This window comes from Nuphar pumila, chromosome 6, assembly GCF_984573655.1.
Source record: "Nuphar pumila chromosome 6, dmNupPumi1.hap1.1, whole genome shotgun sequence".
In the NCBI taxonomy this organism is placed as follows: domain Eukaryota; kingdom Viridiplantae; phylum Streptophyta; class Magnoliopsida; order Nymphaeales; family Nymphaeaceae; genus Nuphar; species Nuphar pumila.
Window position 1 is genome coordinate 118,034,222 of NC_143254.1, and position 25,820 is coordinate 118,060,041.

A 25,820-nucleotide genomic window follows, 5' to 3' on the forward strand; every position below is an offset into this window, starting at 1 on the left:
CTCTACCGAGTAAACTATGACAAACACGTACAAATTCAGATTAAGCAAAAAGCATCTGCAACTATGGGATCCTAATGGGAGTCCTAAAGAAAAAGGGTGCTAAGAAATCACACTGATGCACAAGCCATCCATCTAAAGGTCAACCCAACAACAAGTGCATGGGGTACTAACCCATAGGCTCTTATCATCTCCTCCATCCCAAACTGATAAAGGACGTCATGGAATATTATGCTTGGCAGCAATAATGACATTTCATCTCATAAATTACTCACCAACTCCTTAGTTTTGCTTGGGTCGTTCCCTCTCATACTAAATGTAAAACAATTGAGCACGGTTCACCAACACCCAACGAGAGAGAGAGAGAGAGACCGCAAGGCCGCAAAAAAGTACTTCCCTACATCGTCAGCATTGATTCTCAATAGTTCTACTCATCTTGATGATGAACCCCAACATTTAAAGACGTGTTATCATACAGTTGCCACTCACAATATGCAATAAGTCCTCACAATGAATGCTCTACAAGACCAGCAGCAACCGTACAGTAATAACAGGAAATGGTGATGACTGGCACTTGGATTTGTACAATGAGCTATTAAGGGATCTCCAAACCGCCATCTTTGAGCCCAGGATTTATGACCACAACAACCAACCCCATTATGCTTTCTGAAACAGACATCATCATCTTTAGAAAAGTAGTCTTCGACTTTTTTAAAAAAATGAGTGATAATACTCAAGTTTTCTTGAAGATTATGGAAGAGTAAACCAGAAGACAGAAACATACCTGGCCAGAGTTTGAAGCTTGCCCATGACCCCAGTGTAGACACGCATTGAGATCTATCATTTTCGTCTGCAGCTTCTCATTATGGTCAGGTTTAGCATCATTTGCTGGAACAGTCGGTGCCCAATGGTTGTTTGGGGTTCTTTCTTTGGGGGGCCCTTCTCCTGGGATCACTGGTCGAGAAAGTTGATTCTGTCCACGCTTCTGTTCTGATGGCTCAGTGGGCTGCAAGGGCTGATCATCAAAAGGATTTGCTCTGTCTCCTGGAAACTGTATAATAGCTTAAAATGTGACAGCTTTTAAGGTGTCATAAAATAGTGGAGTTAGTTTCATGTCCAGTACATGACCACTAACCTCGACCCTCTGCCTCAACAGAAGATATCTCTCATGGGTTCTTTTACCTCCGACATGTACAATCTTGTCACATTGCAAGCAGAGTGAACTTCCATCTATTTCACAATAGAAGAATGCTATGCTCGTTTTTGCAAGAGAAACAATTTCAGTATCTCCCCTCAAAAGATTAATGCAAATCCTTTTAGAAGAATAGACAGCACACCTGGGGCGTTTTCACAAATGTCACATCGAGGTACTGCACTTGGATTAGCAAGAGATACTCTTACATGCCGGCTTGCCAATTTGTTACACATATGGACCTACAATTTTGAATATTAGAAGGTAATACATGATGGTTGGTGCTCCAGTGCAATCACAGAGCTTGTAATCCAAGATATGCAGAAGAAATCCAGTTAAGGGAAGAGGAGTGAAACGTGCACCTTTGTTGAGTTAAAGGAAAAAAGGAACAAAAGAAGAAAGAAAGCAAGCATAAGGATGATGGTTGATCCAAGAGATTAATCATCATCAGGCAGTTACACCATTCACCAAAAGCAATTGACACTTTAACCAAGTGAAGTAATTTCTTGCAGTGGGCCTAATGTGACATACTCTCTCTCTCTCTCTCTCTCTCTCTCTCTTAAAAAAACGCATGCAAGAACATGCATCACCCAAAAGTCATATCATACAAAAACCAAACACCAGCACAAACAGGTCAAGTGCAAGTCATTCAGTAATCCATCCACATCTACCGCCAGGCCTAAAATTAACATGTTCACATATTTACACCATTAAGCATTAATTATTGGAAGGCGTACAAGAAAACTTAGTACATTGAACATCAGACTGCCAGCACTCCCAGCTCTAATAGCAGCAACCATTCAAACTACCAGAGAATTTCACACGGATGCTGATAAATATTGTGAAAAAGAACATGGTATTTTGCTGACAGCAAAAAGGCCGACCAAACCATAATATGTTGAAAAAAATCATGATTTATCATAAATTATCATGATATATTCAATCTTATTATCCAAATCTCCCAGAAAAAGACTAAATGGTTTCCTCAGTTTTTTTATTATTCTTTCTTGTATTCTTTTAATTTATTTAGTATTTTTTTAGACAAGAATTAATCAATAAAAGATGCAATAGACGAAAATTTTTGAAGAACTCCCAAGAAATTGATGGCCAATAAAATGCCATTGGTTACCATTGTAACTATGAGAACAAGTGCTTGCTGCATCATTTGTCAAGTACTGTGTCAGCAAACTGCAAAAGCATTGAGGCTACAAGTAAAATAGGGCTACGGCCATCAAGGTGACAATTTAGCCATACATACGCCAAAAGAACACCAACAGTTGTAATAATAGAGCAGGAGCTAAATTGAAAAAGGCAGCCAGGTTTGAACGATTTTAGTGCCTTGCGCAGGGTCAACCATAAATAAGAAAGATCAGCTCCTATGTCATATATATATATATATATGGACACAGAGAATTGAAAGATCGAATGAACACGAAGCCCCAGCAGTACTCTTCTACAAAACCAAGAAAGTTCACGAATAGTAACCAATTGAAAGAGGGGAACGAGTAAACAAACGAGGAAATACAAAATTTATGCCGAATCAACTCAATATCGAGCGATAACTACCTACATCCCCACGAAACCCTAACCCTAGGATTACAACCAAGGGAAACCCACCAAATCTCAATTAATCGAAAATTGCAACCAAGGGAAACCCACCAAATCTCAATTAATCGAAAACTTTACAAAAAATTAAACCCCAAGGAGGACTAAATCACACAAAATACAGACCGATCGAAGGCGGATTCGAAAAGCCTCAAATCCTAACCCTAAATTCCAAATACCCACTAGAAAACCCAAATCGAAGAAGGATCAACGGAGAAAACGAACATAGGTCGAACAACCGTTGATCCGAACCATGAGATCTCAACATGTCCACTGCGGCAAAGGGAAAGCAAACACAGAGACCCAAAAAAGCACAAGTCGTGCGCACAACCATGTGCATGATGGACATGTTGAGAAGCCGAGCACCCAAGCACCTCATGGCAAATTAGCACCGCTCACAACCACGACGACGTCGAGGCCCTCCCTGACATTCTAAGAGGGAGAGAGTGAAGACGGAGAGGAGAGGAGGAGAGCAGAGGGAGTCGGGGGCATACCTGGTTCGGCGGAGCGGTTCGGCTTGAGGAGGAGATGAAGGGAGGATTAGGGCAAAAAACCTTAATCTTCCTCTTCGCAACCCTTTTCATCAAGGAAACTTTTTTTAGTCTAAAAATTGGACGAAAATGACCCTGGGTGTGTTGACCGCACCCAGGGTCGGGTTGACCGCACCAGGTGCCGCACCCACACGCGCACCCGCATCGCGTCGCATCGACGCGGGTACTGCACCTGGTTGGCAGAATCCCTGTGACATAGATCAGCTCACCTAGCATATGTTAAAATGTATTGTGTGTATATATATGACATGTCAAATGATAAAAAACAAACCGCATTTTTAAGGGGTATGGTTTGGGGTCGTTACATAGCTTCTTTCTTTTGAGGTGGTTCTCCATGGCAGCAGACCACATCATATAATTAGTTTCATTGAGCTTGAAGGAGAGTTCAATTTTTTGTTCATACTCCATGACAAACATGAGAAAGAAAGAGAATGGTATAGAGAAAGAGGAAGGAAGATAAGCATGAACCCTTCAATCACGAGCACACATTCCCTTGATCACCACGAGCAACACGTTCTGAGATCCAAGAACCTAAGAAGCTCAAATATCATGTAATGAAACAAGCGGAAATGCAAAAAACAATGTGCCTAAGCACAAATACAAGTTCACTTAAGGGACAATACAAAGGGCAAAAGCCAATACAACGCACAAGCACAAAAGTGCATACAATGGCTACTAATGGCCAATCAAGAGAACACAAAATATAAAAAAATATATCTTTATTAACTAACGGTCTCTCTCTCTCTCTCTCTCTCTCTCTCTCTCTCTCTCTCTCTCTCTCTCTCTCTCTCTCTCTCTCTCTCTCTCTCCGAACCCCCTGCGTCGGTGTCTCCCACTGCGCCGTCCACCTTGCCTATCCCCTGTGCACTCACCGACGACCCTCGCCGACAATCCTCTTCTACCGACAACCCTCAGTTGAACCCCCTCTCCCCCATCTTCCTCGATTCGCCGAACCCCCTGCGTCGGTGTCTCCCCCTGCGACATCTTTCGGCAACACCCCGTTCGGCACTCGCCGACTACCCTCGTCGGAGAACCCACGACATCGTCTCCAACAGGTGCATTTGGTCAGGGATTGACTCGATATGCAGAGTGGCATCTCAAGAAGTAGGCCTCTCTCGTTCTAGAGTTTGCTTGAGCTCTCTATTTCAGCAGATCGTTCTTTTTGGTTTTCCCATATATACCGGGGCCTAGCAAATCAGAAAGAGGCCTCTTCCCTCACAATTGGGGCTTTTCCTGCACAGTGGGTTCCGGCCTCTTCCCTCACGATTGGGGCTTTTCCTGCATGGTGGTTTCCGGCCTCTTCCCTCACGATTGGAGGATTAGAAAGAGGCCTCTTCCTTCCCTCAAGATTGGGGCTTTTCCTGCACGGTCGTTTCCAGCCTCTTCCCTCACGATTGGGGCAATTTCCTGCACGGTGGTTTCTTTCTATGTTGTTTTGTTTTGTTTTTTTCAGGAAACACCGACCACTGTTCGTCAGAGAACCCTACACGATCTTTGGTTTCCAGGCACTGTTGAGGCCTCCAGGTATGCTTTCCTCACACAAATAGGATTTATCTGTGATCATTGTGCTGCATTTCTGTTTTGGTTATGATTCATCTGTAATGAAATATGCGGAAAAGCAAAGAGTGCACTAAGCACTTACAACATCTACTAATGAACAAACAAAGAAGGGCTAATACCCAAACCCACAGGAGACAACACAACATAAAAATATAAATGCCTCTTATTGAAAGAGAGAGAGCTCTCAAGAGTGAGTAATACAAGAGGGGTTCACCCCTATTTATACACAAGAGAAGGAGAGGGAGAGGGCCAAGAGGCCTTAAAAGGAGAGCCACCTAGGGGGCTCCCCATGTAGTCGTTGGGAGCCCCCAATGGTCACAAATGTGACCGTTGGGGGCCCCATCGACTACATGGTGGGCCCCCTTTTGTGTGAGCAAAAAACAAAAAATAAAAAAATAGATTTTACAAAAAATAAAGAGAAAAATAAAATAAGAAAAACAAGTACCCCTATCGGGTACTTGTGAAATGACAAAAATACCCCTATCGGGTATTATATATATATATATATATATAAGAATTACATATATTTTAACACCCTCCCTCAAGCTTTACGAGGATATAACCGAAAGCTTGTTAAGGAGAAACAAAAACCGAGGAGCCGCAAGAGCCTTAGTGAAGAAATCTGCCAACTGGTACTCTGATGTGACGTAAGGTAGTGCTATAGTTCCTCTTAGGTATTCATCCTGAACGTAATGGCAGTCCATCTCAATATGTTTGGTACGCTCATGGAAGGTGTGATTGCTTGCAATATAGATTGCGCTTTTGTTGTCACAACACATCTTCGAAGGAGTAGAGATGACAATGCCCATATCACTGAGGAGGCTTCTTAGCCACACAAGTTCCATGGTTGTAGTGGCCATAGCACGATATTTTGCTTCCGTCGAGGACAATGATACTTTGTGTTGCTTCTTGCATCTCCACAAAATCATAGAGTCACCTAAGAAAACACAAAAACCGGTAGTTGAGACTCGGTCATTGGGATTTCCTCCCCAATCTGCATCAGTATAAGCAATTAAGTCAAGTGACGAGGCAGAAGAAAGAAAAACTCCCTTAGTTATGGTATTTTTGATATATCTGACGATCCTTAAGACTGCACTCATGTGCACAGTTGTAGGTGCATGTTGAAACTGACTGACAGAATGGACGGCATGAGCTATGTCTGGCCGTGTGATGGATAGGTAGGTTAGAGACCCAACAAGTTGTCGGTAGGGAGTAGGATCCTCGAGAGGTGTTCCATCTTCCAACCTTAATTTTGCATTGATGACTTCTGGGGTTTCTGTCTTCTTATCATCGGAGATACTCGATTTTGAACAGATGTCAGCAGCAAGTTTCATCTGAGAGAGAATGTACCCTCGAGGAGAGTACGCCACTTCAATTCCTAAAAAATATCTTAAGAAACCAAGGTCAGACATATCAAAATTTTCTTTCAAAACCTTTTTAATATCCTTAATGCCTTGCTCATCACTTCCTGTGATGATCATATCATCAACATAAAGTAGTAAAATAACTACTGAAGACCCTGCACTTTTCACAAACAAAGCAGTGTCAGTATAACATGAACGAAAATTTAAACTTGTCATTACATTACTAAATCTATCATGCCAAGCCTTTGGAGCTTGTTTTAAACCATATAATGCCTTTTTAAGTTTAAGAATTTTATTTTTACCAATACATACTCCTGGTGGGGGATCCATGTAAACTTCTTCATTTAATTCGCCATTTAGAAATGCATTCTTAACATCGAGTTGATAGATAGGTCATTTCTTCATAGACGCAATAGCAATAAGAGTCCTAACACTAGTCATTCTAGCAACAGGTGCGAAGGTTTCTTCATAATCTATACCATATTCCTGAGCATATCCTTTAGCTACTAACCGTGCTTTATAACGTTCTAATGAACCATCACTCTTGGTTTTAATTTTGAAGACTCATCTACATCCTATTGATTTCTTTCCAATGGGTAACGAAGTTATTTTCCAAGTTTTAGCTTTTTCAAGGGCACTAAGCTCTAAGTTCATGGCTTCAACCCATTGGGGAATATTTTTGGCTTCATTATAGTGTGAAGGTTCATGAAATGAATGCAACGCAATTAGACATGCTCTATATCTAGGAGTTAGGGACTCATAGGAAACAAACCTATTTGGAGGATTGGAGATCCGACTGGATCTCCTTAAAGATGTTTCTTCAATGTCGGATCCTTGAGAGTATTTTTCTAAGGCACTTATCTGAGTTTGTTGACCACGCCTAACATATGTTTGGATTGGTCTATTATTCTCATCTATAGCATTATCAAGAGGAATTTCCTCTAGGTCATTCAAAGACTCATTAGAGATTTCCTCTTCTTGAGGAGTCTCATCTTCTTGAGATAGAAGATCAAATAAAAAAGTATATTCACTTTCGTCAATATCTTTAGTTTTCACAAAACCATTTTCATTTTCCAAAAATGTTACATCTTTGGATACATAGAGTTTGTTATTTTTCAAGTCAAAACATCTAAAACCCTTTTGATTTTCTCCATAACCCAAGAAAACACATTCAATAGCTTTAGGAGATAATTTGTCCCGTTTATGAGTAAGGACAAAACATTTACATCCAAAAACTCTTAATCTATTGAAGTATGGTGTTCTTTCAAATAGTTTTTCGTATGGAGATGTATTTTGTAAGGAAGAAGATATCATTCTATTTATTAAATAAGTTGAGGTTAAGGCCGCTTCGGCCCAAAAATTCTTTGGAATTTCTTTGGAAATAAGGAGTGTCCTAGTGGTTTCCATGATATGTCTATGCTTTCTTTCGGCCAAGCCATTTTGTTGGGGAGTCCTAGGACACGATCTTTGATGACAAATTCCATTTACTTCTAAATAGTTTTGAAATTCATTTGATAAATATTCTCCACCCGAATCGGATCTAAGAGTAGAGATATTACTTGAAAATTGATTTTTAACTATCATAAGAAATTTTTTGAAAAAATCAAAGACTTCAGATTTTAAATTAAGAAAGTAGATCCATACATACCTAGTGTAGTCATCGATGAAAGTGACATAATAGGAGTACCCTCTTTTAGACATGACGAGGGAAGGACCCCAAACATCCGAATGTACTAACTCAAAAGGTCTTTTGGACACAAAAGTTCGGTTTGGAAAAGGAGTAGATTTCATTTTGCCAAAAATACAATTCTTACAAACAAAATGTTTATCATTACAAAATTTCTTTCCAAATGGAAAGGAGTACATTTTTTAGAAACTTGGATGTCCAAGTCTTTGATGCCAAATATCAATATTTTTATCTTGGACATGGTTACAAAAAGAGTTAATGGGGAGTTTCAAGTTGCTCATGTAATTGAGATCTCCCCTTCTATGGCCTTGCCCAATCAGCTTTCCGGACCGGAGATCCTGTATAGAGCAATCCTTAGTTGAGAAGGAGATTTTACATCCATGATCGCATATTTGAGCAACAGAGAGGAGATTTAAATTAAGTTGAGGTACAACTCTCACGTTTGGCACAAAGAAGCCTTTTGAAAAGTTTAAGGTTCCAAAACTTTTTACTTGTAAAGATGTACCATCGGCAGTTGAAACATAGGAGTTTTTATAATTATTACATAAATCGGAAAGCTCATTTTCAAGGGGGGTCATATGAAAGGAAGCTCCAGAGTCAAGGATCCAAGACGACATACCTGGAGGAGAGGAGGAAGCTACGGCGGCACCCGAAGTTGATGGAATCTTGAGTAGAGTTTGTAGTGCCTCCGATAGTTGAGCAAGAGAAAAAGAGTTTGTTCCTTTGATTGCTTCCTCTTTCTTTTGAGTAGCTTCTTCAACGGAAGCAACTTTATTTTTTGGTGCTTCATTCAACTTAGGGCAATTAGGTCTTATATGACCCGGTTCTTGACAATGATGGCAAATGGCTTTTCTATAGTTGCCATTATAGTTATTTTGCCTTCCAAAATATGGAGGTTTGTAGGTTTTCATATGGTTGTCGGGTTTTGATACGGCCAAGACATCATTTCCTCCTTTAATCATGCCAAGACGGGTTTCTTCTTGGCATATTTCGGCTATGGCATCTTCCAAGGGAAGAGGCTTAGATCTATGTAGGAGGGAGGATCTAACTTGTTCATATTCGGGCCTAAGCCCATGTAAAAATTGAAAAAAGTATTCTTTTTTCATTTGTTCTCTCCTTAATTCCACATCTATACTAGAAACCCATTTTGGTTCTAGTAAGGATAGCTCATCCCATAGAGGGCCAAGAGTGCTAAAGTAGTCCCTAACACTCATTTCTCCTTGCTTGATAGTCCGGATTTTTTCTTGAAGAAAGAATTGACGAGTAAGGTCTTTTTGTGTAAACATAACTTTCATGAAGAACCATGCTTCATTTGCCATCCGAAATTTGGCAATGTTGGCGCAAATCTTGAGCTCCACATTGTTCATGAACCAAGCAAGAATTTTGGCATGCTTACTTTCCCAATCTTCTATTTTAGATTGGTGATCTTCAATGGCCTTCATGCGGGCATCTCCTTCAAGAGCTTTTTCTTGATCGCCTTCCATCTTAGTTAGTTGGAGTTGTGGTTCCGGAATGGTGCCCATAACGTATCCCCAAAGCTTTTTCCCTTTGAGGTTGTTTTCCATGGCGGCGGCCCAAATCATGTAGTTGGAGCCATTGAGCTTGAAGGAGAGATCAATCTTTTGTTCTCCTTCCATAATAACCACTCACAAGACGATACCAAGGAGAGAGAGAAACAAAAAAAACAAATATAGCTACACCACTAGCTATATTAAGAAGAAGAGCATACACAAGGCTCTGATACCATGTAATGAAATATGCGGAAAAGCAAAGAGTGAACTAAGCACTTACAACATCTACTAATGAACAAACAAAGAAAGGCTAATACCCAAACCCACAGGAGACAACACAACATAAAAATATAAATGTCTCTTATTGAAAGAGAGAGAACTCTCAAGAGTGAGTAATACAAGAGGGGTTTACCCCTATTTATACACAAGAGAAGGAGAGGGAGAGGGCCAAGAGGCCTTAAAAGGAGAGCCACCTAGAGGGCTCCCCATGTAGTCGTTGGGAGCCCCCAACGGTCACAAATAGGACCGTTGGGGGCCCCATCGACTACATGGTGGGGCCCCTTTTGTGTGAGCAAAAAACAAAAAATAAAAAAATAGATTTTACAAAAAATAAAGAGAAAAATAAAATAAGAAAAACAAGTACCCCTATCGGGTACTTGTGAAATGACAAAAATACCCCTATCGGGTATTATATATATATATAAATATATATATAAGAATTACATATATTTTAACATCATCATCAAGGTTTTTTTTGTGTATGTAAATCATTTTTCTCTTTCTATTCGGTCTCAAGCCCTAATATAGGAGGAGGGTTGCGATAGGCCAGTGACAGCCAGCATAAAAACATAGTCATACCCTATGAATATGAACCAATATGAGAATTTTGTTGGGGCGTTCCCTACTGAGCGACGCATTGTACTCTATAGGCCCGGAGGCAGTGATAAATGGGCAAGGGTTGCTAGGTCGTCGCCCGGAAGCGACACGTCACACCGGCGCCCGGGTGTGGTGTCAAATGGGCAAGGGTTCCCTCACTTTGTTGGACGGGTAGGGGTAAAGAAGTTAGTCCAAGACCATAAAATTAAGTTAGCCACTGGGAACATAGGGTCTTTAACTGGTAAGTTGGTAGACTTAGTAGATGTTATGTGTAGGAGAAATATTGATATTATATATCTACAAGAGACCAAATGGGTAGGTGAGAAGGCAAAAGTGATAAACCCTTGGGGATATAAGATTTGGTATACAGGAATAAATAGGAATAGGAATGGAGTAGGGATTGTTATTAGTCGTGAGTTTATAGATAATATAGTTGAGGTCCGTAGGAAGGGTGATAGGATTTTACTTATTAAAGTAGTATTAGGTACGGATATCATTAATAATATTAGTGTTTATGCACCTCAAGTAGGTTTAGATGATTCCTTTAAGCGTCAATTTTGGGAAGATTTAGACGGAGTAGTACAAGGGATATCTCATGGAGATAAGATTTTCATCGGCGGTGACCTTAATGGACATGTAGGTATTAGTAGGGATGGATTTGAGAGTATCCATGGAGGCTATGGTATAGGAGAAAGAAACGAAAGTGGAAAAAGGATTTTAGATTTTGGTTTGTCCTATGGCATGATCTTAGCCAACACTTGGTTTACGAAGAGGGAGTCTCACCTAGTAACATTTAAAAGTGGGGTTAATACGAGTCAGATAGATTTTTTCCTACTTAAAAAGAGAGATAGGGATTGTTGCATCGATTGTAAGGTTATACCGGGAGAAAGTGTAGCTACACAACATAGAGTCTTAATTTTAGATCTTACAATTAGAAAATGCCGCAAAAGGAATAGACATAAGATAGATCCTAGAATTAAGTGGTGGGCGCTGAAAGGAGCTAAACAAGGAATGTTTGTAAAGCAGGTAGTTAAGGAAGCTGATTGGTGTCTCGAAGAGGATTCAGAATCAATGTGGAATAAGATAGCGGGTGGCATGAGAAAGGTGGCTAAGGAGGTATTGGGTGAGTCTAAAGGCGGTGCACCGCTAGGTAAGGATACATCATGGTGGAACGAGGATGTCAAATTAGCTATTAAGGTTAAAAGAGAGTGTTATAGAAATCTAAGTAAAAGTCATGATAATGAGAATTTGGAAAAGTACATGATAGCAAAGAAGGAAGCTAAGAAAGTAGTTCGAAACGCGAGGGATAAGGTATATAAGGAAGTTTATGATAAGTTAGATACCAAAGAGGGAGAGAAAGATATTTATAGGCTTGCAAAGATGAGAGATAGGAAATCGAGGGATCTGGGTATGGTTAGATGCATCAAAGATTAAACTCAAAGGGTTTTAGTCAAAGATGAGGAGATTAAGGAGAGATGGAAAAATTATTTTGATAAGCTTTTTAATGGAAGTCATGCTCAGGATCTTGGAGACTTCTCCATTCCTTCTTATGAGGTGAATCGTGACTTCATGCGCAAGATTCAAAAGAAAGAAATTGCAGAGGCTTTAAAGAAAATGAAATCAAGAAAGTCAATCGGACCAGATGGTATACCTATCGAGGCTTGGAAATGCTTGGGTGAGAATGGTTTAGAATGGTTGACAAATCCTTTTAACAAGATTTGGCGGACAAATAAGATGCCTAAGGGGTGGAGGAAGAGTACTTTGGTGCCTCTATATAAGCATAAGGGTTGAAATGAAATGGGGATCTTCGAAACACGAGCTTAGATTAACAAGGGCAAGTGTCAAGAATGACACTAAAGCATAACCCTTAAAAAGGGTATAACTGGAAAGAAAATAAAAATAAAAATGTATTCTTTATTGAAATGAAAAACCAATTGCTTAAGAAGCATTGAAAAGAAATACAAGAGGGGTTGCACCCCTTTATATACACAGCTGAAAGAGGACTCAATAGAGTTGTTGGACACAGTCCAACAGCTCTATTTAGAGCTGTTGGAATGTGTCAGTCCAACAACTCTATTGCTAGTCAATTCTGGACAGGACTTGACTAGCAACAGTCATTCTAGTTCAAACTGAACTAGATGACATAAAGACAAAAAATAAAAATAAAGGAAAAAAATTACAGAAAAGAAAGAAATGAAAAATGTATTTATATATATGTATATAATAATATAATATTATTATATATACATATATGTACAATTTTATATTTTAACACTCCCCCTCAAACTTACGGTACAATGAGCGAAAGTTTGTCTAAGAGAAAGTGAAATCGGGGAGCAGCGAGAGGCTTTGTAAAGAAGTCTGCTAACTGATATTCTGAAGTGACATATGGCAGATCAATTATCCCGTGTAGATATTCCTCTCTAACGTAGTGACAATCCATTTCGATGTGTTTGGTGCGTTCGTGGAATGTTCTGTTACTGGCAATGTAGATCGCACTTTTGTTGTCACAACACATTTGTGAAGTCTTTGTTGCTTCAGCTCCCATGTCAGCAAGCAGTCGTCGGAGCCAAACTACTTCCATGGTCGTGGTTGCCATGGCTCTGTATTCAGCTTCGGTGGATGAGAGAGATACCTTATGCTGCTTTTTACACCTCCACGAGATCAATGATTCCCCTAAAAAGACACAAAAGCCAGTGGTTGAGTGTCTGTTATTGGGATCACCTCCCCAATCAGCATCAGTATATGCAATTAAATCAAGAGAAGAGGAGGAATATAAGAAAAGTCCTCCTGAAAGAAAGGACTTGATGTATCTGATAATACGCATGACTGCTCCCATATGAACAGAAGTAGGAGCATGTTGAAATTGACTTGCTGTATGAACAGCATGTGCTATATCTGGTCGGGTAATGGATAGATAGGAAAGTGCCCCGACAACCTGTCTGTAAGGAGTAGGGTCTGCAAGAAGTTCTCCATCATCAATCTTCATTTTAACATTAACAACTTCTGGAGTGTCAACTTTCTTATCATCAGTAATACCAGACCTGAAAACAATATCAAAAGCAAATTTAGTCTGAGATAATAAATATCCTCTAGGAGAATAAGCAACTTCAATGCCTAAAAAATAGCTCAACAAGCCCAAATCAGTCATTTCAAAATGAGATTTAAGAAGTGTTTTGATTGTTTCAACTCCCTGTTTATCGCTTCCGGTGATGATCATATCATCCACATAGAGAAGAAGCACAATGATCCCTGCATCAGAATTCTTAATAAACAAAGCAGTGTCAGTTAAACAGAATTGAAAACCAATATCAATCATAACACGACTAAACCTATCATACCAAGCTTTTGGTGCTTGTTTAAGTCCATAAAGAGCTTTTTCTAAGCGGAGGACTTTACCCTTAGGAATACTTAGACCAGGAGGGGGTTCCATATATACTTCTTCAACTAGCTTTCCATTTAAAAAAGCATTTTTGACATCCATTTGAAAAATAGACCATTTTTTGATAGAAGCTAAGGCAATTAAGGTTCGGACAGTAGTCATACGAGCCACCGGAGCAAAGGTTTCTTCATAATCAATCCCATATTCTTGGGCATAACCTTTGGCTACTAAACGAGCTTTATATCTTTCAAGAGTACCATCACTCTTGGTTTTAATTTTATAAACCCATCGACATCCTATAGTTTTCTTCCCTGGAGGAAGATCTTGAATATTCCATGTAGAAGCCTTTTCAAGTGCATCTAATTCAGCTTTCATGGCTTCTATCCATTTGATATCATTTTTTGCTTGAAAATATGTGGATGGTTCTTCATATGAGTGAATTAATGCAATAACTGCCCTATATGTGGGTGAGAAAGACTCGTATGATACAAACTTTCCTGGAGGCCTCGAGATTCGGGTTGATTGTCTAGTTGGAATGTTAGAATATTTCTCAAGTGCACATGGAGGATTAGACTCTTGTCGCCTGGAATATTGAATACTAGTATCTCTATGAACTTCTTCATTTTCAACATTAAGATCAATAATTCTTTGATCATCATCAAAGTTACAGTCAAGGTCATATTCATTAGATGTTGATGTTAGATCTAGCAAAAAGGAGTACTCAGTGACGTCTTTTAATTTTCTAAAATCAAAGAAGCTCTCCTTTTCAAGAAAGGAAACATTTCTAGACACATATAGTTTATTATTTTTGAAGTCAAAACATCTATAACCTTTCTGGTTTTCAGCATATCCTAAAAAGGCACAGGGAATCGCACGAGGGGAAAGTTTATCATTTTTGTCAGTAAATATGAAACATTTGCACCCAAATATTCTTAGTCTAGAGTAGTCTGGAGAAATGTTCATAAGTTTTTCAATGGGAGTGATATTTTGTAACAAAGAAGATGGCATCCTATTAATGAGATAGGTGGCAGTTAAGGCAGCTTCTGCCCAAAAGTCTTTCGGGACTTGATTTGCTATTAATAAAGTCCTAGTGGTTTCTATAATATGGCGATGTTTTCGTTCTGCCAGTCCATTTTGTTGAGGTGTATAAGGACAAGATCTTTGATGTGTGATGTCATGCAATTTAAGATAATTTTGAAAATCTGTGGATAACAACTCTCCCCCTGAATCTGTGTGAAAAATAGTAATATCATTTTGAAACTTGTTTTTAACCATATTATGAAAAGTTTGAAAGTATGAAAATACTTCAGACTTATGTTTGAGAAAGTACATCCATGTATGTCGGGAGAAATCATCGACAAAAATAACAACAACAACAACTACGCCTTCATCCCAAAAATCGACAAAAATAACATAGTAAACAAATCCTCCTTTAGAAATTACTGGTGCAGGACCCCAAACATCCGAGTGTATTAATTCAAGTGGTCTTGAAGAGAAAAAGGTTCTGTTCTGAAATGGTAATCTTTTCATTTTGCTGAGAATACAATCTTTACAATCAAATGATTCAGAGTTACAAAATTTCCCTAGATTTGGAAAATGTTGGATTTTGGCTATATGTGGGTGACCAAGTCTCTTATGCCACAGTTCCAACTCTATTTTTTTAATATTATAACAAAAAACTTTCTTCGGCATTTCCAAAAAATCCATGTAATAGAGTCCTCCTCTATGGCCTTCCCCAATCAGCTTGCCTGACTGGCGATCATGTACCCAACAACCATGAGAAGAAAAGAAAAGAGAAGATTTAAATTTAATTTGGGAACATGTCTAATTTCTGGAATAAAAAATTTTTTTGTTTTATAAATTTTTTCAAAATTTCCTATTCCTTCTATTTCAAGAGAAGTCCCATCAGCAGTAAAGAACTTTGACACACTTGTTTTATTTTTAACACATTTGGATAGACTTTGATTATTTGGGGTCATATGAAAAGATGCACCAGAGTCAAGAAGCCAAGAAATTTTACCTAGATCAGAAAAAGATGAGGCTGCTGCGCCGGTTGAAGCTTCAGATGAGGAAGAGGCACCTTTGATGAGAGGCTGAAGAATCTCCATTAGTTGGGCCAAGGAAACTGGTGCATCCTGATCTTTAGGCTCCGATCCAGCAATTGCAGCTCTTTTTTCTCTCAGCTCCTTAAGTTTGGGACATTGTGGCCTGTAGTGTCCCGGTTCATGACAGTGATGACAAATAACTTTCTTCTTATCATAGTCACCATTTTTTCGGTTAAAGTGAGAAGGCCTATATGATCGAACATGATTCCCTGGTCTAGACACGACTAAAACGGAATCATCTTCAATTTTTAAAGAACCTTTCCGAAGACGATTTTCTTCCATTGTTAACTCTTCAATAGTTTCAACAATAGAAGAAATTTTTCCCCGGTGAAGTAGGGTCGATTTAGTGGTTTCAAATTCCGGCCTTAATCCAGTGATAAACTGGTAAAAATGTTCAGCATCGAGTTGTTTCTGACGAAGCTCGATGTCTTCGGCACAATGCCACTTTGGTTCTAAAAGGGAAAGTTCTACCCAAAGTTCGGACAACCCATTGTAATATTCACGAATAGTTTTGTCTCCTTGTGTCATCATTCGAACTTTTTCTTGGAGGTTGCACATGTGTGCAATATCTTTAAGGGAATACATATTCTTAAGGTATACCCATGCCTTATCGACATGATCAAATTTGGCAAGACTTGAGCATTTTTTAATGTCAACGCTATTGATAAGCCATGACATTATCTTCGCATGAGATATTCTCCATTCTTTCCATTTCTTCTCGTATGAGGCAATAGCCTTGATTTTCTCTTCTTCCCATAGAGGGACCTCTTTATCTCCCTCCTTTTTAGTAAGAGATAGCTTAGGTTCCGAATCGGAACCATCCACAATCCCCCATAAGCATTTTCCCCATATATGGTGCTTCATGATTGAAGCCCATGTTACATAGTTCGTATCGCTTAGTTTCATAGGCATGATGGTGACTTTATCATTATCATCCATCGATTACAAGGAGAGAAAGAATAGGGATAGAAGAGAAACAAGAAGGAAAATGAAAAAGAAAGAAAAAAAACAATACAATAAGATGTGAAATCTTCTCCAATGAAGTGATAAAACACTTCTCTTCAAGTGGCAAACACTTTTGCAAACGGGCACGGAAACCGAGGCAGCTTTTCCTCAAGATTTAGTATTTCTCAGCTCTGATACCATGAAATGAAATGGGGATCTTCGAAACACGAGCTTAGATTAACAAGGGCAAGTGTCAAGAATGACACTAAAGCATAACCCTTAAAAAGGGTATAACTGGAAAGAAAATAAAAATAAAAATATATTCTTTATTGATATGAAAAACCAATTGCTTAAGAAGCATTGGAATGAAATACAAGAGGGGATGCACCCCTTTATATACACAGCTGAAAGAGGACTCAATAGAGCAGTTGGACACAGTCCAACAGCTCTATTTAGAGCTGTTGGAATGTGTCAGAGCTGTTGGAATGTGTCAGTCCAACAACTCTATTGCTAGTCAAGTCTGGACAGGACTTGACTAGCAACAGTCATTCTAGTTCAAACTGAACTAGATGACATAAAGACAAAAAATAAAAATAAAGGAAAAAATTACAGAAAAGAAAGAAATGAAAAATGTATTTATATATATATATATATATATATAATATTATTATATATACATATATGTACAATTTTACATTTCAACAAGGGTGACATTAAAGATTGCACAAACTATCGTGGTATAAAAATCATGAGTCATACTATGAAACTTTGGGAGAGGGTGATTGAGCATAGGTTGAGGAAGGTGGTCATGATATCGGAGAATCAATTTGGTTTTATGCCTGGAAGATCAACTATGGAAGCTATACATCTTCTTAGACAAATTATTGAGAGATATAGAGAGAGGAACAAAGATTTGCATATGGTTTTAATTGATTTAGAGAAGGCATACGACAGAGTACCTAGGGATGTTCTCTGGTGGACAATGATGAAGAAAGGTGTTTCTCACAAGTACATTAGTATAATTAAAGATATGTACGAAGGAGTGGTAACCAATGTCCGCACTTGTGGAGGGGTGACAAACAATTTTCCTATAACAGTTGGGTTACATCAAGGATCTACTTTAAGTCATTTCCTATTTGCTATAGTGATGGATGAGCTTACGAAATCAATTCAAGAAAATGTGTTGTGGTGTATGTTGTTTGCTGATGATATTGTTTTGATTGACGAGTCTAGAGTTGGGGTTAATGCTAAGTTAGAATTATGGAGAGACATTGGAAGCAAGAGGTTTTACGTTGAGTAAGAGTAAGACAGAATATATAGAATGTCGGTTTAGTAAGCAACGCAGTAGTGATGAGAGTGTAGTGAAGCTTGGCGAGCAAGAAATATCGGTGGATGACTGTTTCAAATATTTGGGATCTATCATTTGAAATGATGGAGATGTAAACCATAGGATAAAGGTTGGGTGGATGAAATAGAAAAGTGCAACTGGAGTGTTGTGCGATCGTAGAATGTCATTGCGGTTGAAGGAAAAGTTTTATAGGACGACAAGTAGGCCCGCTTTATTATATGGTACGGAATGTTGGGCGGCTAAGAGACATCATATTCAAAAAATGAATGTAGTTGAGATGTGTATGCTTAGATGGATGTGTAGAAATACAATAAAAGATAAGATTCGAAACGAGGAGATACGTAAGAAGGTAGGTGTTGCATCCATTGAAAATAAGATGAGAGAAAATTGTTTACGGTGGTTTGGACATATTCGGCGAAGGCCTAATGATGCTATAGTTAGAAGGATGGACAAATGGAAAAATATATTAGTCAAAAGAGGTCGAGGTAGGCCGAAGAAGACTTGGATGGAGATGATAGGAAAGGATATGAATGCTTTGAACCTAACCGAGGACATGGCATTGGATAGAAATGATTGGAGGAGAAGGATTCATGTGGAGGACCCAGAATGATTTTCTTTTTTGGTTCATATCGCCGACCCCAATTGTTTTGGAATGAAGGCGTAATTGTTGTTGTTGTTGTATATCTTTATTAACTAACAAATGATTAAGAAAAGCATTAACTAGAGAGGGGGATAACCCTCTCTATATATACAAGGAGGAGGCCTTGGGGAGCTCCCAATAGAGACGTTGGGAGCTCCGAACGTCTCTATGGTGAAAAGACCATAGAGCCCTTACACAATAACACAAAGACAAAAATAAGAAAAATAAAAATAAAATAAGAAAATAAAAATCTGTCCCTATTGGACAGACCCTATTATATAGACAAAAAGACCAAAATACCCTTGATGAGTATTGCCTATTACATCAATATATACAATTATATATATATATATATATATGAATATATATATAACTATATTTTAACAAAAAATGTTACATAAATTAACTTACCTTAGGTTTACCCAAAGAGCATGGGCCTCTCCTAGAGAGCCAGGCTTCATGTAGAGGCTTTCGCTCTTTACTAGGGAGGTGTGGACCTCCTTTCACACCCCTAATATTGCCTTCAAAATCCATGTGTCAGTTAAAATGTATATATATATATACATATATATATATGACGTATGTATATATCATATATATATTTATTGTAAATAACCTTTTCCTTTTATTTTTATTTTTCTTCTTTTTGGTCTAGTCAACTCAAGTTGACTAAAGGGCTTAGAGCTGTTGGAGCTAGTCCAACGGCTATAATTATAGCAGTTGGACTAGCTCCAACAGATCTATGAGCCTCCCATGATGTATATAATAGGGGATGACTCCCCTATTTGTTTCCTATGCATTCTTGCATTCCCTTATCAATAAATTATTATTATTTTATCTCGTGTGATCCTTGTGTGAATTTTATGAGAATACCCCTTTGTGGGTTTTGTGTGTGGACTCCATTGTGAGTTTTCCTTTGTTGATTATCAACTTACATATTCATTTGGTGGACTTTGGTGGTGATATTTGAATATCACCATTTCATTACATAGTATCAGACCTTCGAAGTGTTGAAGCTCATTTGATATTCTTATTCAAAGTGTTCGTGATTGTGCAAGTGCTCGTGTGATTGTGCATTCAAAGTTTCAAGTGATCATGTGAACCATTGGTGATGCTTGCTTGGTGGAGGAGTGCCCATGTTATTCACCTTGCCTCTTCTTCTTATTCTTTTTTTTTCTCTCTCCCTATCCTTCTCTTCTTTTTCTATCTCGCTTAGCCCTTGTAAAAAAAATAGATGACAATGATAATGTTACCATTAAACTCATAAAACTCAATGATTTCAATTATGTAATATGGGCTTCAATCATGAAGCGCCTCATATGGGGAAAAGGGTTATGGGGTCTAGTTGATGAGTCGGATCAAGAACCTAAATTAGTTCTTATCAAGTAGAGAGAAAAAGAAGTGCCTCTTACGAAAGTTGAAAAAACTAAGGTTATAGCTACCTCGGAGAAGAAATGAAAAAATGGAGGATAGGGCATGTCAAGATCATGTCTTGGCTTGTTAGTAGAGTTGATATCAAAAGGTGTTTTAGCCTTTCCAAATTTTAATATGCCAATAAAGCATGGGATTATCTCAAGAGAATATATTCTCTTAAGGATATTTCATGCAATTTGTAAGACAAAATCTGGAATATGACTCAAGGGGACAAAAGTATTACATAATACAATGAATTATCCGAGTTTTGGGAAGAGTTGAATCTTCTACAGCCAAAATGGCATTATCCCGAAGATATAAGACTTTGTCAAAAACAAATAGATGCAGAGCATTTCTACCAATTCATTAATCGATTGAGGTTGAAATTTGAATCCACCAAATTGACTCTTCTTTATAGAGGAAAAGTTCCCTTTATTAAAGACACTATAAAAGAGTTAAGTATGGAGGAAAATATGTTAAAGAAACGTTCTACCAAAAATGAGGATGACTCGGTTCTTACCGTATCTAGAACAGAAAATTACATGCATATTTACAAACCACCACAGAAGACAAGAAAAATAAGTATAGAGTAAAATAGGTTAAAGATACGTTCTACCAAATGACATTGCTCCTACTCAAGAATCATCTATTGGAAACATGTCCCTAGCTCAGCTTATGGAAGTTCTTCAACCTCTTCTCAAAGGATCATCTTTATCCACTTGAGTTATTGTCTTATCCTTCTCAAATACCAGTAAAAATACTTGGCTTCTTGACTTTGGTGCTTTGTTTCATATGACACCTATGTTATGATATATATATATATATATATATATGTGTGTGTGTGTATGTAAACTGAAATACCCATCAGGGGTAATTCAATCGTTTCACCCATTAAATAGGTGTCAGTCCACTAGGGACTAAAGTCTCTTTTTTTTTTTTTGCTTTTCTTTTGTAAAATATAGTTATTGGAACTAGGTTGGACCAGTCCTAATGGCTATAAATATAGCCGTTGGGGCTGGTCCAATAGCTAGTTGGGCCAGCCCCGTTGTGTCTTGGAGTGCCTATTTAAAGGCACTCCTGAAAAGATGTTGTCATTCACGACTGGGTCTAGATCTCAGGATCCAGACCCAATTCGTTTTATTTAAACGAATGCTCTCCTTTTATTTAAACACATGCTCATTAATGGCATGTTGTAATTTTGACATATCATGTAATGGGTATTTTCGTACCCTACTATTGTACCTGTGTTTATTTAATGAGAAAGACAAGCCACCGAATACCCTAATTAGGGATTTTCACAACAGCCACGCTCTCTCTCCCCATACTGTTGCTGGTGCTTGTGGATGAACGAAGGAACCCTTGATTTCTATCATGGTATCAGAGCCGGTTCAATCTTGAAGATCGGTTCCTCTTATGACTGCCTTGTTGTCTTCTTCTAAGGTATCGGTTTCTCTTATTCCTTTTGTCTTCAAATCTTCGATTCATCGGAGATCTCTTTTGTCCCCTTTCTTACTGCTCTTTACTCAAGCCAACTTGTTTCTCCTATTTCCTAAAATCTGAAACTTCACGTTGCCATATTTTCTTCTCTTCTCATTGCCTATTATTTTTTTGTCAGTCTATCACTATTCTTTTCACTTCACGTTGCCATTTTTTCTTCTCCTCTCATTGGCTATTATTTTTCTGTCTGTCTACCACTCTTACTTTCACATTGTTGCACGTGATCTTACCCATCCATTGCTAAAGCAATCACGCAAGATCAAATTTTGATCTATGCGTGATTTCAAAGGTTGAAAAGGATCACGCGAAACTCTTTTGCATATTGACGTCAGATCAGTTTCGGATCTGGATGAGATCCTAGATCAGTTTCACATGTTTATCTCTGTTTTGTTCTCTTTGTCTATTTCATCATAACTGTGAAAGGAAAACAAGTTATTTTCAAAATAATGTATCTCTTACTGATTGAGATTTATTCAGAACAGATTCTTTACTGCACAGTTCTGATTTTCTGCCTCGGGTTTTCACTGTAAAAAAAAAAGGCAGAATTCATTGATATTAATTTTTTGTTCTGAATTATATTAGAATTCAATAGTAGTTGGGTCATTGTCGTAAAGCCATTTTCTTGTTTCCTATTTCTTATTCTTTCTTGTTTTCGGTTTTAATAGAATATGGACTCATTTTCCCATTCTCAACCCGGCCTTTCCTAAAACTTTCTTAGTCAACTCGTGTCTGAGAAACTGAACAATTCTAATTTTCTAACTTGAAAGCGACAAATCATACCATTCATAAGAAGTCAAGACCCTTCCGAACATCTGGATGGTTTTGTTCTTGTTCCTCCAGAATTTATACCACAAGAAGAAAAGAATGGTGAGGGAGATCTTTCTATTGCTTATGTTAGAAATCCTGAGTACGTATCCTGGATGAAGCGAGATCAGGCGTTGGTTGCCTATATCACTTCTACATTGTCACAGGAAGTGCTTGTGGCAATTCCAGATGACTGCTCAGCAATGCCATTATGGTATCGACAGGTTCAGACATATTCTCAAGTTTCATCATTATACAAATCTTTTTTGTGTTGAATGCATGCATATGAATCATTCTACCACATGAATACATGCATATAACAGTCCATATATATATCATCCATGAAAATCAATATCCTATGTCACAGGGATTTGGCTAGCAGGGTGTCGCACCCGCGTCAACGCGACTCAACGCGGGTGCGGTCAACCCGACCCTAGGTGCGTTGACCGCACCCAAGGTCATTTTTGTCCAATTTTTTATTAAAAAAAATAATTTTTTATCAAGGAAAAAAAGATCTTGGATCATTAGAGCCTGTGTGAACACCCTAAATTTTTCAAAAATTACAAAAAAAAACTCTTTTTGCCTCTGGCCCCCATTTCTGAATAATTGAGTCAGTTTTAATCAAAATTCTAGTTTATTTCTCAGATTTTACTGGAATCAAATCCATTTTCTATATCTGACTCAATTTCGGATCTGAATCCAGTGTCAAAACCCAATTCTGAGCCCGATTATCCAATTTTTAAATCAAAATTATAAAAATACAAAAATAATTTTCTGAATGGCTCAGACAGTCCATCCTATATCCATTTGGATCCACTGCTCTGTATTTTCCAATTCGAGATCCAAAACTTGTATATTTTCTCAAAATTTCGGATCCATACCCGTTTTCTGAAGAAAATTCCAAAGAATAACCCTGAATTCTCAGAAAACCCCTCTTTTGTAAATATTTTAAAAAAATAGCTTAAAATCCCTTATTTTCCCCATAATTTTAGAGAGTTTTATTTTAAAAACACAAAAAATATAGAAAATGCAAAGAAAAGAAGAAAAAATAAGTAGAAAAAGAAATTCAGAAAAAGATAGCTCAAAAACCTCCTTTTTGAAAGCATCTCTTTAGTTAAAACCACTTTTTTTAAGAAAAAACTTTTGAAAAACCACTATTATGAAAATTTGGTAAAAATCAAGGACCAGATCTGTAAGACTCCCTAACAGTCTCTCGTTATAAAAGAGACCGTAGGGGAGTCGATGAAGATCATCCATTTTCGACCCCTCCATTGCGTATAATCATCTCTTCCTCTGGTTCCCTGCTTCCCCCTTGAGCTAATGAATAAAGCTCTCTTCCCTCCTTCAAAATTCCTGCAAATAAGGTAAGAATCCCTCCTTCGTCTATCATTTGACTTTATATTTTGGGTTTTTCTGGTTCTGCCTCATCGAAACATCTATGGTAGCATTGGTTTGCCTATAGCAAATCAAATTACCTCAAATGCAACAGTAATGGAATGACTCAATTCCGACACTTTTTTATTATTATTATTATTATTATTATTATTATTATTATTATTATTATTATTTTATCAACTCCGCCAGTGTATAACTGTTTAGTTATACACTGTCGGTCCCAAGCCCGGATAAAAGATGAGGGTTGTGGTAGGCCAGTGACAGCCAGCGTAAAAAAACTTAGTCATACCCTATGAATATGAACCAATATGAGAATTTTGTTGGGGCGTTCCCTACTGAGCGACGCATTGTACTCTATAGGCCCGGAGGCAGTGATAAATGGGCAAGGGTTGCTAGGTCGTCGCCTGGAAGCGACACGTCACACCGGCGCCCGGGTGTGGTGTCAAATGGGCAAGGGTTCCCTCACTTTGTTGGACGAGTAGGGGTAAAGAAGTTAGTCCAAGACCATAAAATTAAGTTAGCCACTGGGAACATAGGGTCTTTAACTGGTAAGTTGGTAGACTTAGTAGATGTTATGTGTAGGAGAAATATTGATATTATATATCTACAAGAGACCAAATGGGTAGGTGAGAAGGCAAAAGTGATAAACCCTTGGGGATATAAGATTTGGTATACAGGAATAAATAGGAATAGGAATGGAGTAGGGATTGTTATTAGTCGTGAGTTTATAGATAATATAGTTGAGGTCCGTAGGAAGGGTGATAGGATTTTACTTATTAAAGTAGTATTAGGTACGGATATCATTAATAATATTAGTGTTTATGCACCTCAAGTAGGTTTAGATGATTCCTTTAAGCGTCAATTTTGGGAAGATTTAGACGGAGTAGTACAAGGGATATCTCATGGAGATAAGATTTTCATCGGCGGTGACCTTAATGGACATGTAGGTATTAGTAGGGATGGATTTGAGAGTATCCATGGAGGCTATGGTATAGGAGAAAGAAACGAAAGTGGAAAAAGGATTTTAGATTTTGGTTTGTCCTATGGCATGATCTTAGCCAACACTTGGTTTAGGAAGAGGGAGTCTCACCTAGTAACATTTAAAAGTGGGGTTAATACGAGTCAGATAGATTTTTTCCTACTTAAAAAGAGAGATAGGGGTTGTTGCATCGATTGTAAGGTTATACCGGGAGAAAGTGTAGCTACACAACATAGAGTCTTAATTTTAGATCTTACAATTAGAAAATGCCGCAAAAGGAATAGACATAAGATAGATCCTAGAATTAAGTGGTGGGCGCTGAAATGAGCTAAACAAGGAATGTTTGTAAAGCAGGTAGTTAAGGAAGCTGATTGGTGTCTCGAAGAGGATTCAGAATCAATGTGGAATAAGATAGCGGGTGGCATGAGAAAGGTGGCTAAGGAGGTATTGGGTGAGTCTAAAGGCGGTGCACCGCTAGGTAAGGATACATCATGGTGGAACGAGGATGTCAAATTAGCTATTAAGGTTAAAAGAGAGTGTTATAGAAATCTAAGTAAAAGTCATGATAATGAGAATTTGGAAAAGTACATGATAGCAAAGAAGGAAGCTAAGAAAGTAGTTCGAAACGCGAGGGATAAGGTATATAAGGAGGTTTATGACAAGTTAGATACCAAAGAGGGAGAGAAAGATATTTATAGGCTTGCAAAGATGAGAGATAGGAAATCGAGGGATCTGGGTATGGTTAGATGCATCAAAGATGAAACTCAAAGGGTTTTAGTCAAAGATGAGGAGATTAAGGAGAGATGGAAAAATTATTTTGATAAGCTTTTTAATGGAAGTCATGCTCAGGATCTTGGAGACTTCTCCATTCCTTCTTATGAGGTGAATCGTGACTTCATGCGCAAGATTCAAAAGAAAGAAATTGCAGAGGCTTTAAAGAAAATGAAATCAAGAAAGTCAATCGGACCA

General features: G+C 38.1%; 1 protein-coding gene across 1 annotated transcript in view; it reads right to left on the reverse strand.

Annotated features, from left to right (window-relative positions):
- Positions 1-232: 232 nt before the first annotated feature.
- LOC149835887 (B-box zinc finger protein 18-like) overlaps positions 233-25,820 on the reverse strand; it is a 42,641-nt gene continuing 17,053 nt past the window's right edge. Inside the window, exons 2-5 of the mRNA XM_090008822.1 lie at positions 1,335-1,431; positions 1,133-1,248; positions 782-1,048; positions 233-663 (exon numbers count right to left, since the gene is read on the reverse strand). Of these exons, the coding sequence (XP_089864948.1) occupies positions 655-663; positions 782-1,048; positions 1,133-1,248; positions 1,335-1,431 (489 nt within the window). The 3' untranslated portion in view covers positions 233-654. The remainder of the gene's footprint in view (positions 664-781; positions 1,049-1,132; positions 1,249-1,334; positions 1,432-25,820) is intronic.